General features: G+C 26.8%; 2 protein-coding genes across 2 annotated transcripts in view; both read left to right on the top strand.

Moving 5' to 3' along the window:
* Window positions 1-10008, top strand: part of LOC108748593 (glutamyl aminopeptidase-like) — a 17886-nt gene extending 7878 nt beyond the window's left edge. Inside the window, exons 7-17 of the mRNA XM_018486833.1 lie at window positions 748-754; window positions 3147-3535; window positions 3624-3892; window positions 5043-5235; window positions 5562-5745; window positions 6046-6202; window positions 6440-6521; window positions 6764-7134; window positions 8383-8657; window positions 9325-9500; window positions 9654-10008. Coding sequence (XP_018342335.1) covers window positions 748-754; window positions 3147-3535; window positions 3624-3892; window positions 5043-5235; window positions 5562-5745; window positions 6046-6202; window positions 6440-6521; window positions 6764-7134; window positions 8383-8657; window positions 9325-9500; window positions 9654-10008 — 2458 coding nt within the window. The remainder of the gene's footprint in view (window positions 1-747; window positions 755-3146; window positions 3536-3623; window positions 3893-5042; window positions 5236-5561; window positions 5746-6045; window positions 6203-6439; window positions 6522-6763; window positions 7135-8382; window positions 8658-9324; window positions 9501-9653) is intronic.
* A 2281-nt stretch (window positions 10009-12289) lies between these two features.
* The window catches only part of LOC108748629, a 2870-nt gene continuing 1455 nt past the window's right edge, over window positions 12290-13704 (top strand). The window contains exons 1-5 of the mRNA XM_018486879.1: window positions 12290-12359; window positions 12456-12629; window positions 12905-13107; window positions 13182-13335; window positions 13429-13697. Of these exons, the coding sequence (XP_018342381.1) occupies window positions 12311-12359; window positions 12456-12629; window positions 12905-13107; window positions 13182-13335; window positions 13429-13697 (849 nt within the window). The 5' untranslated portion in view covers window positions 12290-12310. The remainder of the gene's footprint in view (window positions 12360-12455; window positions 12630-12904; window positions 13108-13181; window positions 13336-13428; window positions 13698-13704) is intronic.

Genomic DNA, 13704 nt, shown 5'->3' with positions numbered 1-13704 from the left:
TTTATATATATATATATATACACATACACACATACATCATTACGTACAAATAAATATATAAAATATTCATAAACACGTATAATTATATATAATATGTTCATACATGTCCATACATCCTTCTTTCTTTTAGAAAATTACTTTTTAGTGTAATAAAAGTAATAATAATAATGAGAAAACATAAAAAATAATTGAAGGGATAGTTTTCATATTGTTTATTTTAGAAAAATCATAGATAATGTATAATTATGTATAGTTTTATATATAACTGTATATGAGCAATTGTTTTACATCTTATCAGTTGTTTGCATGATAATTTCCGAAATTCATAATAATGATGTGACTTTTACCATTAGTCAGCTAAATTATTTAATTGCATTTCCAATATAATTTCTTAAATCTGTTGTTTCCCCTTGTTGACGACAGAACTTTAATGGCAGAATTATCAATCTGTAATTTATGAAAATTAGTGAAAGTTTAATACCTTCAGTATTTGCGCTGCAATTATTACGTTATTGTTAATATTTTAACAAATAAAGCTTTCAGTTGTAAGACATATATGAATCAAGTCACATTCACACATCCATGTAAACATACAAAACTTAATATTTAATCATGTAATGATAGATTTAATTGCCAGATATCTCTTAAACGTCTAGAGATTATGACTTGCGATAGATTGTATCTCTGATTAGAGATATAACCAATAAAAGGTAATATTAAGTAATATATATAATAGCTCATTGAGAGAGTATATGTATCCAGAAATATCAGAAAAATACTTATTTTTGAGAATTTTTTACAAAAATTATAAGCTTTATCAAAAAAGTATGTAATCATAATATAATATCTGACGTATATTAGTGCGTGAAAAAAATGTTACATAAAATTTTTAATTAAAATAAATTTAAAATTAAAAATAAAATTTTATCCTTTTAATCAAAGCCTTAAATTAAGTATGCACTAATTTGTACATTGTCTCTTATTTGATGCAAGGCGAATTTATGCAGCTTGATTTCAAAGAAACAGAATACGAGAGAAACAGAATTTGCGTACTTCAAAATTATTAAATATATCTTTCTGAACATACGTATACAGGTTGTTTTAAAATTTAATGTATTTTTCCGGTTCACGAATATTGTACAATCATTATAACAACATTTTTGATGAGAAAAAGTGAACTTTTTAAAATTTTATTTTTAGTAACATTTTATATATAAAAGTATAACGTCATCTAAAAATTAATTTTACAAAATATTTTAGAGAAAATATTTACTCTAATTCCCGTATTTCGATACAAGAAATGAAAAATATACAATATTAATTCTATGATAATTTTATCTTGACATTTTCAGGCATTTCAAAACAGAAAAATTACTGTAAAGTTGATTTAATTATACACTAAATAATAATATTTATTGACTACTAGCAATTAAGATATATGTACTAATGACCTTAAATACATATATGATGCTATACATATTTTTGTATCGGACATCGACAACGTTCTCAGTTTTCGATTACCTCTCGAAAAGATAAGATTGTAGGTGTATATTTTTGATACTAACAACTTATCAGATTGTGTTAAACACAGTTAATTATTTCGAACATCTTAGGTGTACAATTTTAATACACAAGGTGAGTCGCCAAAAGTATAACATATATGTCAGATCCGTATATATAATCGCTAGAATACATAATTTATAATCAAGCAGATGCATATTATTTTTTTAGTTAAATTTATTTTTTTAATAATAAGAATCACTTTTTATTTTTGTTTCTTCCGAATTGTAATAGTTTATATATTTCTATTGCCTTTTTTATATTTTAAAGCTTATGAAAAGAGTTCTGCATTATGTTATATTTTTTAAATGTTCCTACGGACATCTCAAACGAAAATTGGCTTAATATTTTTAAAACTGTGTTACTAATTAACGATCTAGTAATCAATTTGGCCAAGACGAATTACAAAAGCTAATGTAGTTTATCCGTTTTCTACTTTCTTTAGATATTAAGGTTACATTCCAAAATATTTTATCTAAGATAATATTACTTGATATAATATATGTTACATACTATATATTATGAGTAAAAGTTTAGATCGTTTTAGAATGTATCTTAAATTATGATCATGGATGTAGTGTTATAAATAAATTTTGTCAATCTCATTTTGTCATCAAGCGTAGGATACATTTGAATAATTCGAAAGGAAGAATACAAAATATATATATATTTCGCATTTTCCATATTTCATTCTATACCTTTTTCTGAGCTAGATGATTTTTTATGATAAATTGATTATACAATACGTGAATATATAATGCAAATGCTAATTTTTCTATTTAAGAATAAATATATTTATTTAATTTTCTTGATTTGTTCGTATTACTGTCCGTTAGCTTTCCTAAATGCTAATTTTTGTTATAAGATTAAATAAAATATTATAAAATTTGAAGAAGCTATACATTTATATAATCATAAAGTTATGTATCATAGAAACATTCAAACATACAATAATTTATATTCGATTCATATTAGATCGACGTTCTCATGTCAGTTAGACGTAAAAGTAAGATGACGTGTTCAAAGAAATTTAAGTAAATTTGATTTTACTTTAATCGAGTTTGTTTGCTATTAGATCACATAATATTTAATTATTTTGTTTAAAACAAATGACAAATAAATCTTGAAAGTAACAAGTAATTACACAAATATAGAAAATCAGTGTTATTTAATTAATTAGTATTTAATTAATAAATAATTATTTAATATTTATTGTTTAATAATATTTATTAATCAATATTATTAAATAATGTTATAATAAACTAAATATTAACACTTGTTATGAATCTCTGTTAAATAATAAATTGCCAAAAATTTTTTTAATGTCATTTAATAAAAATTAATATAGCATTTTTGTATCCCTTTTCTGCTTTTTACGTACAAAATTATGATAAACTAGACTTCGCTGCGTTTCGCAAATAAATTTTTGTTATCCATTAAAAAAATTTCTACAGATATCTGCAATGGAAATTGGTATAGGATTCTTAATACTGTTATTAAATAGTGGCCTCTTATTTTTTGGTGCGGCAGATCTAATTTACATTAATCATCACAAATATGAACGCTTGATAAAATTTTGGACAGAGCCAAATTTACCGGGCCATATATATCCGATACGCTATACAATCCATTTACAACTTCATGATATAAACAAAAATATCTCTGCTCACGGCGAATGCACAATCGATGTGAAAATTAATAGTCCAACGCGAAATATATATTTACACGCGGATGTATTACAAATACGAGAATTAAAATTTAAAGGATTGAAAACAGCAGCATATAGAGATCGATATAAATTGGAGAGTCATCCAGTAGTCAGTACATATTATAGAGAAAATAATGTCTGGGCCTTTATCTTCGAAACGGAAATATCACCTGGTTTTTACAGCCTATATTTGACATTCGCGTATTTAGAAGTAGACAATAAAGGGCCTTTCAGAACATCATTTATAAATGATGAAGGAGATACAATGTAAGTAAAAATTAAAATGTTATAAGCGGATTGATATATTCAATTGAATATTTATAATTATGTAAAATATATCGTTAAAATGTAACAGACGGTTAGCCGCATTAGATTTTCTGCCAATTGGGGCCCGACGAATATTTCCTTGTTTGGATGAACCACGATTTCGGGCATCTTTTGATATTTTTATAAGATATAATTATGTAAATTATACGATTTTATCGAATACACCAGTTATAGGTCCAGTAGGTGTATTTCACACTATGGAAACGGTACGTTTTGTTACTCCTGAAATTCCAACATATCACGTCTCAGCAATACTGCTATCGCATTTCACCACAGTGAAATCATTGTATTTTGAAAGTAAGAGAATTATACATTTGTAATCTTAACACATTTTTAATGAATGATTTTTTAATGAATAATTTCTTCTTTGTTATCAGTTTCTAGAATATCTTTTGAAACTAAGAATATATTCTTTAACTAATTCTTTTAAATTCCAACTTCATGATGATCGATCTATTTGTGTTTTCGCCAAATAGCCTACTCATTTTCCACAGAATACGTTTCACTTGGTATTTGCAATATTTTTAAAAAATTATAGTGCAGTGTTTAGTGTTGGTCAAATCTGATTAATTTTGATGAATGAGAAAATAATAAAAGGACATAAAAAAGAAGACTTTCAATAGTTGATTTAATAGATGTTTATAAGTAAATTTCTGAGATATATTTAATGCATGATATACATTATATTAGAAGCGCACCCTAACACAAATGCCTGGCCATGCCCTTTTATGACTTCTCATTCCTTTTCATGCCTTCTCATTATTTCTGGCATCTCATTATTTCTTGTGCTTTCTCTGATACGCGTGCAACTTCGGATGGCTAGGCATTTATGTATATAATTACATATATACATGAAGTATTTCTGGAAAATAAATGGAACACATTCTTTCGATCCTAATATTAAGATAGCGAATGATCACGTTGAGATCAAAACCGACACGAGATGCCAACACGAAGTGTCCCTACTGGTTATACTGTGGTTACACAGCATCCAAAATTAGAAATAAAATTCTATTCCGAATTATAAATCGTTTAAAGTGTGGACTTAAGTTTTCTTCCTCGAGCCCCTTTATTATCTTCTTATTATAATCAATCAGGTTTTGATCAGACACTACAAACATTCCACTGTATTATCTATAACACGGTGTTTATACATTAAAAGCAGCAAATTAGATAAAATGTGAACTAAAATTTGATACATTTTACAAAACCATTTCATACTTGATGTTACTTGTAACTATGAATTATATGATTATTAAAATCTCTGATATGAAATATTTGTAAAATTAAATAGCCCGTATTTTTAGAGTAAATGTAAGAGTAAAATTTCACTTCACTCATAATCTTATAAGTTAAAAACGTATATCTTTCGGAAATTATTTTAGAAACTGTTATAAAAATAAATAGGAAATTCTTAAGCTAAGAATATAATTTTTCGGTATTATAGATATTAATGTAAACATCAGATATAGACAGCAGTTAAATCCTTATCATATCTATTTTGCACGTACTGTTGTTGACGATATCACATCATACTTCATATCGCAAAAGCATCTCGACAACACGATGAACATAACTCATGTTCTAATCCCAGGTTTCCGACACGATGCCGTTTCAAATTTGGGACTCATTTATTATAGGTATTACATTTTCCTTTTAAGAAAATTATTTTTTAAATGGAAAATGTATTTTACTGTTATTATTGTTATAAAACAATATTTTTCATATTTTACATCAAAATCTCATTAATTATAAAAAAAAGTTATAATATTTATTTTTAAAAATTTGTTTTCTTTATTTTAATTAATATTGCATCAAAACAAGCCCACATAAAAGTATCATTTAGTAGTCTAATATATAATAAAATATAATTATATAATTATTGAGAGAGACAACTAAAGTTAAAAACAATTAAACAAAAGGACTAAAACGTAAAATAATTCTATTATATTGAAATGCTTTTTAGAGAAACAGCTGTTATATTTTTTGAAGAAGAAGATCCGTTAATGCGTAAACCAGAAATTGCCCGTTTAATAGGACGTTCAATAGCATATCAATGCTTTAGCAATCGTATCAGTCCATCTTGGTGGTCTTACATGTGGTTAATCGAGGGTATTACAACATTGCTCGCATTGGATGCAATTGATGAGGTTTTTTTATTTAATATTATTTCCAATAACAAACAATAACATATATATTTAAATTAAACTAATGTAGTAAAGACCTGCAAAGACTCTTTTTAAATAGTTTTATTCGTATATTATATAATTTAAAATATAATTATATTATACATTTGGCAGAAACTTATTAACTACTATATAAATCTTACCTAATACAAAACAATTATTTATAAAGTGCAATGCAGTAGTGTTGCGCAATGCATCTTTTGCTGCTAATATAAACATCTAATCTAATTAATTATTGATTATATTAAAATTTTTCATTTCTAGAATTATCCAGATTTCCGTATGAAAGACTTGTTTGTCGTTCAGACTCTACAAGAATCTCTTCGTTTCGATGATAATTTCGTTATGAAGCCTCTTATAACAGAAATACGAACTCCTTCTGAAATTGAATCAATTTTTTCAATGTCTTATTATTTGAAAGGTAAGATATTAATTGAACAATCTATAAGTTCCCAAACGTAAATGTTGTAAAAGTATAAATTGTAAGTGTTTATCTTTATTTACATATTACGTTTATATGTATTATAAAAGTGAAAAAAAAATAATTCGAGAGAATAAATTTATTTTTTACAAGATTATTTATCTTTACAAATATATACGTGAATTGTAATGAATATTTAAAATATATAATTACATTTTATAAATTGACTTTCCATAGCACCATCTATACTACGCATGTTACAACTGATGATATCAAATGAGATATTTCAAAAGGGTATAAAGACATATTTGAGCGAAGAGTAAGTCAAAATAATGATATGTCAGTGACATATCACATTATTTGTAAAATTTGTCAAGCTGCCACACACACACACACACACACACACACACACACACACACACACACTCTCTCTCTCTCTCTCTCTCTCTCTCTCTCTCTCTCGCGCGCGCGCGCGCGCGAGATTTTTTTAATTTTATGTTACCAAATACAATACTTTTATTGGAGTGTTTATTAATAGTAATGTTACTATAAATTTTACAGCTCTTCTTTAGATCATATGACAACTATTGATGCTTTCTGGACTGCTATACAACGTGCTTATGATATTTCTCCAATCAGACGTGAAGGATTAAGCATAAAGCAGTTGATGGATGCTTGGACAAAGCAACAGCATTATCCTGTGGTGAAGGTCACACAATATAACTCTCTCGTGAAAATATTTATTGAAAATATGAATACTAATCAGAAGAGCTGGTCGATACCTTACACCTCGGCTACGAATGCAAATAAATACAGTTCTGCTTTTTCTTTATTTACTATACCTTTTAATATGCAGTTTCCTTTAGTGGGAGAAGAATTATTTTTAAATTATAATATAAATAATTGGATTATAATTAATATACAACAAATAGGTAAATATCGATTAAGAAATGTATTGTGCTTAAATATTTAATATATATTATATAATATACAGAAATTATGCGTTTCGCGGGTTATCTCTGTGTTCGTAGACCCATTATATTATTAAAATGTCAATGTTTCGTGAACATTCCAGTTCACTTCATAAAAAAAGCGAGAATGAAGTAAAATATCCTATAATATATTCATTTTTTTAAATAATTTTTATGTAATAATTTTATATATGAAATAATTAGAGGAATTATATTATATTATTGTACTGGATGAAGCATCTAAAACAAAACACTGGAATGTCGAAAATTAAACGCGGTAAGAAAAAATGTTTTAGACAAAAGTTGTATGATTCACAGGGAACAAATAATGATGAAATTATTTTGCAAAAAAATTGATTTTTTAAAGTCACACGGAGGTTACCTCCACTTTTTTAAACGGAATGGTATGATCTTTTTACACAGTATGCTTTCTCTAATTATTCTTAACATAAAAGTATTACATAGTGATATCAAAAAATTAATAGTTTACAAGATACTTTATACTTTATTCCAACATAGGTCACATATAGTGACATAAAATGTTAAATAATTAGTAAACTATTAATTTTTTTATAATTATGCCTTAATACTTTTATTGATAGAATATTAAGATAAATCAATTAGTGGAAAAAGAAACATATAGTTGCTTTAAAAAAATATGTATGCAAAATGGATAATTTTTTAAATAAGCAATTATATGTGCTTTCTTTCCACCAACTGATTCATCTCATTATTCTGTTCATAAAAGTATCAAAATACAATTATTAAAAAATTAATAATTTATGAATTATTTAACATTTTATGTCAATATGTACCACAATGAAGTATAAAATGTCTCGTAAATTATTGGTTTTTTTGATATCACTATTTTTATACTTTTATATGCAGCATAATTAGAGAAACCATTATTGTGTAAAAAATCATACTATTTTGTTTAAAAAAGTGGAGGTGACGTGATCTTGAGAGACAAAATCAATTTTTTGAAAAATTATTTCATCATTATTTGTCCCTCTTCAAATCATACAACTTTTGTCTGAAACAATTTTCACTACCGTATTTAATTTTCGAGATATTCCGATGTTTTGTTTTAGGTGCTTCATCCTGTATTATTGAAAAAACCATGCATGTAATTCCATTTAAAAAATGATAACAATTTTGAAATCTCAAACATATAATCTTGATTGAAAACAATTCTTGATTGTACAACAGGATATTATCGTGTCAAATACGATAAGACTACTTTGGGACAAATCTCGGAATACTTAAACTCGGATCATATAAATGAAATACCTGTCCTCAACCGTGCTCAAATTATCGATGACGCATTTTACTTTTTTATGAGAAACGAAACTGATTTGAATGTATTCTTGAATCTCACGAAATATCTATGGCGAGAGACAGATTTTATAGCATGGTATCCTATGTTTAAAGGTCTTGAATACATGTCGATTTTCTTTCATTATCAAAGTAGTTCATATATAAAGGTAGGTAATAATAAATTTTGTCAATAAAGTATGTAAGATATTAGAATGTAATTAATTTTATATTAATTATTTCTTAACAATCTTTAACAAATTAGTATATATATTGAAATAAACTCTTTTCGATTTTAAAGTTTAATTAATTTGAAAATATAGAATATTAAAAGCTTATTATCAATCAATTTTACTTATTTAGTTTTGAATAGAGCAATTTTTTTCTAATTTTTATTTCCTTTTAAACATATTTATTAAACAAGTAACACTCAAAGTAAAATTTTAAATAAAATGATATATTTTTGTAAGAAGTTTTGTAATAATCAGTTAGCCAACATGTATTTTTTTTAATTACTTTGCACAGATTTTAAATTCTTATACTTTTCTGATACAATAATTTAATATCAAAACAATAAACATCAAATTTAATTAATTGGTTACGTTCCATACAATTAAATTAATTAGTTTACATATAAATGTATAATACTGTAGTATACATGTTTAAAAATACACAAAATAATTTTAGATAATTTTTAATTTATAAAGATAACAAAAAATTAATGATTAACACATTTATTCAAACACAAACACATACATGCACATACGCATAATTTTTTTCATTATCAACATAACAAAGAACCAATGTAAATATTATATTATTTAATAATTCTTATAGAGAAATTTGCTGAGAGCAGTAAATACAATTTTTGTTAAAACAATAAAAGATAATTCGGACAAATTGTTCGATATTAGTTTAAAAGAAGAGATTTCGAGATGGGCATGTATTCTTGGTTCTTCTGAATGCAAGAAGGAAGCTTACTCTAGATTACAGATAAATTTACAAAATGAAACGTAATTTAAATAATTATTTGTATTATTTTTAATTTTTAATAGTAAAAATAATTTTCATATTTATGCAATGCTTAATGAATTATTTGATCAAGTTGAAGTACTACAAACAAAATTAACGTAATTAATTTTTATATTCTCTTCCTAATATTCTAGTGTTTTGCCTTTGAAGGAATGGACATACTGTAATGGTTTAATGATAGCAGATGATGATACTTGGTATTCAGCGTTACATACCATACATACCGGAAAACCTGATTTACCTGATTATATGTATCTTAAATTCATAGCTTGCTCTAAAGATTTCTTTATTATTCGTAATTATATAGAGATCATAAGCTCAGCACAGTTTTATAATAAAACACAAAAAGATTACGGTCAAGTTTACATTTTCCATTTTGTCGTTGCGAGACATGCAAAGAATGACACCATGCTTGATTATATATTAGCAAATTTGGATGGAATAAAACCCAGGTATTTTGATTTGGAGATATATCGTTTAAATTCGTAGAAAAATTAGTGTATATACTAATAATAAAGCTCTTTTATTTACGTAGAAAAATGCCTGTCACTGTAGCATTAATAGAAATTATTAATCACGTGTATACTAAGGAGCAATTAAATAAGGTAAATTATAGTACTTCATCAATATTATATTTATTATTGTACCTGTTTTTTTATGTTATACACACACACACACGCACGCGCACACACACGCACACGCGCACACACGCACATACGCACACACACACATATTCACTAAAAACTAAAATATCAGAAATACTTATTTTTTAAATATAAAATTAATATAGATTACGAATAAGTATCGAAATAATTTTGTTTTAGATTACTCATTTTGTGGATAAATATTTAACATTGCCAACTGATGATTCTTCATTTGAACATCCACTTATGGATCATAAACTATATAAACAGGTAAATTTGATGTATTTAAAACATATTTATTTAATTTGTCTTTATTTAATTAATACATTTATACAAAATTTTTCTTACATGTATAAATGTGTATAAACATCCATAACACGCATAAATATTCATAAACATGTATAACGATATATGAAATATGTCCATATATATTCATACATCTTTCTTTCTTTCTTTTGTAAAATTACTTTTTAGTGTAATGGAAATGATAATTAATAGAAATGTGAAAACATATAAAATAATTAAAAGGATAATTTTCGCATTGTTTGTTTAAAAAAAAACAAGTTTGAAAAAATATTTAAAAAATTGCTCATACATAATTATATATTTAATTATACATAAATAATTGTTTTACATTTCTTCAAACTTGATTTTTTTTTTAATAAATAGTGCGAAAATTACCTTTTTTTAACTATTTTTAATGTTTTCACATTACTATTATTATTTCTATTATACTGAAAAGTAATTTTATAAAAGAAAAAAGAAGTATAAACATATATGAACATTAGAATAATTATACATGAATATTTATGCGTATTTATGTACATTTATGCATATTTATACATATTCGTGCATGAAACATTTTTTACCTTTTATAATTACATAAATACATTATACACGCGCCCAAGCTGGATAGATATGTATTGTCCTGTTCTAATTATAATCTGATAAAGGAATAATGTTGTGTATAATTTTTATTGTTTAATATTATATTATTATATTTGTTAATGCTATGTATATACATTTTTAATTAATTCAACAATTTGTTTTAGGTAAAGGCATGCACAATACCTGAATTACCAGAGCTAATAATTCTTGTGAAAGTTTCATTGTTTAAACACAAAATAGAATCACGCCTACTTGAAATAACTCAACAAGAAGAATACTTTCAGCGGTATATTTAACTTATTATAAATAAATTTATGTAATGTTTAATCAATGTGTATATATACGTCTACTTTTGTCATAAATATAAATAATAATCTGTTTGAGTTATGTACGTACATATTGTTGTTTATAATAAATAAAGCATATTCAAGAATATTTACTAATTTTGTTTTAATTTTTGTTTTAAATTGATCTAAATAATAATTTTTTGAATCCCGGTAAAAGAAATTTCGTGTTGAATAAATACGTATAAACATTTATAATTATATATGAAATATAATATCCCAAGCAGAACAACAAGTCGCGACAACATCAAAATGACATTAAAATAAATCGAGAATAATTGAAAAATGACTTTTAATAATCATTTTGACATCATTTTGATTTGTTGTTCTGCGATCCATGCGCATATCATGTCCATATATATTTCTTTCATTTGTAAAATTACTTTTTAGGATGTTAAAAATAATAATAAGAAAATATTGAAAATAATTAAAGGAATAATTGTTGCAATTATTTATTTTCGAAAAATCAAGTTTAGAGAAATATAAAAAAATTACTCATATATAATTATATTATAATTATGTATAATTATATATGAGCAATTTTTTTATATTTCTCAAAATTTATGACTACTAGATGTAATATACGATATAATTATAATTATATATTATCTAGTAGTCAACTACAAAAATCATTCAAGAATCAAAGCCATGTGTTATCCACTGGGAAAGTTTAAATGCTTACTACGTAATTCGAAGTACATATGTCATAAGTATAGAGGAGCCAATGTCACTTGGATTGCTGGAGTTTTAGGTTAACTAGTGAGCGGCAAACGCAGCAAGACGGCAAGACCGGTCGAGAGCGCGGTGCGTCCAAAGTGCCATTGACCAGCTGTGAACAGTCTGACGATCCTTCCGTCAAAGACACCGCGCACCGACGAAGAAACGAAAGGTCGTCTAATTAAACGATAAGCGATCATGGCAACGCCCACCTGTGATAAGAAAGCGAGAGTGATCGTTTTAGGAGGTGAGGTATCTTGCTATATATCTATATGCCGGCTGTGCGGAGCGGAAGAGCGATAAGACGGTGACGGCTGAGACCTTTATCCGTTTGCGGTTACAGGGTGCGGTTTCATCGGCCGCAATCTCGTGGGGTATCTACTGGATAACAATCTGGTATCCTACTTGCGAGTCGTGGACAAAGTACCGCCGCAGACTGCGTGGCTCAATGCGGAGCATCAGAGGGTGTTCGAACATCCTTTGCTTGAATTTAAGAGCGCCAATTTGATTAATATAGGTAATTATAACCAGGATACATCATAAAACAGGAGTTCTGTTGAATAAATCAATTTACATCTATATAATTGAAAGAAAAAGAATTTTTCAAGTTTTAGTACTTGCTAAAAAAATAGTTAACATTCCCTTTCTCTTTCTTATCCATTATTGTTATTCTCTGTATGATAAGAGTAATCACTAATTCATCACGTGTCGCAGTCTATTATAAAGTCTATTATAAAAAAATATGATATGAATGATAATCTTTGTAAAAGGATAATTTTTATCCTATCAAAGTGTCCTGCCAAAATGCATTTTCCTGTGACGAGCCTATCGATTATGTGTTCAATTGTGCTGGAGAGACAAAGAGTGGTCTCACAGATCCAGTGTATAAAGAAGGTATTTACAAATTGAGTCTGAACTGCGCCCAGCAAGCGGCAAAGATTAGAGCTTTGCATTATGTGGAGATATCTTCCGGCAACCTTAACGCTTCAGAAAAGGTATCTCTCTTAATGCCATATATTTTAACGCGAATATGGATTCAGGATTGATCATTGTGCAATATTATATGTAGACTCCTCACAAGGAAGATGACGCCGAAGAACCATGGACATTTGTCGCAAAATACAAGTTACAAGTGGAACACGAATTGAAGAACATACCAGATTTGAAATATACCGTTCTCAGACCGGCTATTGTATATGGTTGCGGTGATAGAAATGGCCTAGGTAATTCTAGTTTCGTAGTTTATTTTGTTGAAAACTGTATTCTTTTTTTGATTAAAAAAAAAAAGAAAAAATATATATCTTGGCAACTTGCAGCACCAAGACTGGTAGTGGGTGCAGTTTATAAGCATTTAGGAGAGATGATGAAATTGCTGTGGGGACCACATCTTCATATGAATACGGTTCATGTGAGGGATGTTGCCAGAGCTATGTGGCACGTAGCTAACAGACCAGAAACAATAGGCCAAACGTATAATCTCGTGGATGAGGGAGATTCTACTCAGGGTTCTATCAGTGCCATAGTCTCGGAACTATTTAATATCAATCATGATTACTGGGGCACTGCGCTATCTACACTGGCTAAAGTACACA

Source organism: Trachymyrmex septentrionalis, unplaced genomic scaffold (genome assembly GCF_001594115.1).
Source record: "Trachymyrmex septentrionalis isolate Tsep2-gDNA-1 unplaced genomic scaffold, Tsep1.0 scaffold24, whole genome shotgun sequence".
NCBI classification, from domain to species: Eukaryota; Metazoa; Arthropoda; class Insecta; order Hymenoptera; family Formicidae; genus Trachymyrmex; species Trachymyrmex septentrionalis.
Note: the sequence above shows the minus strand (reverse complement) of the source record. Positions and strands in the feature narration are given on the sequence as shown.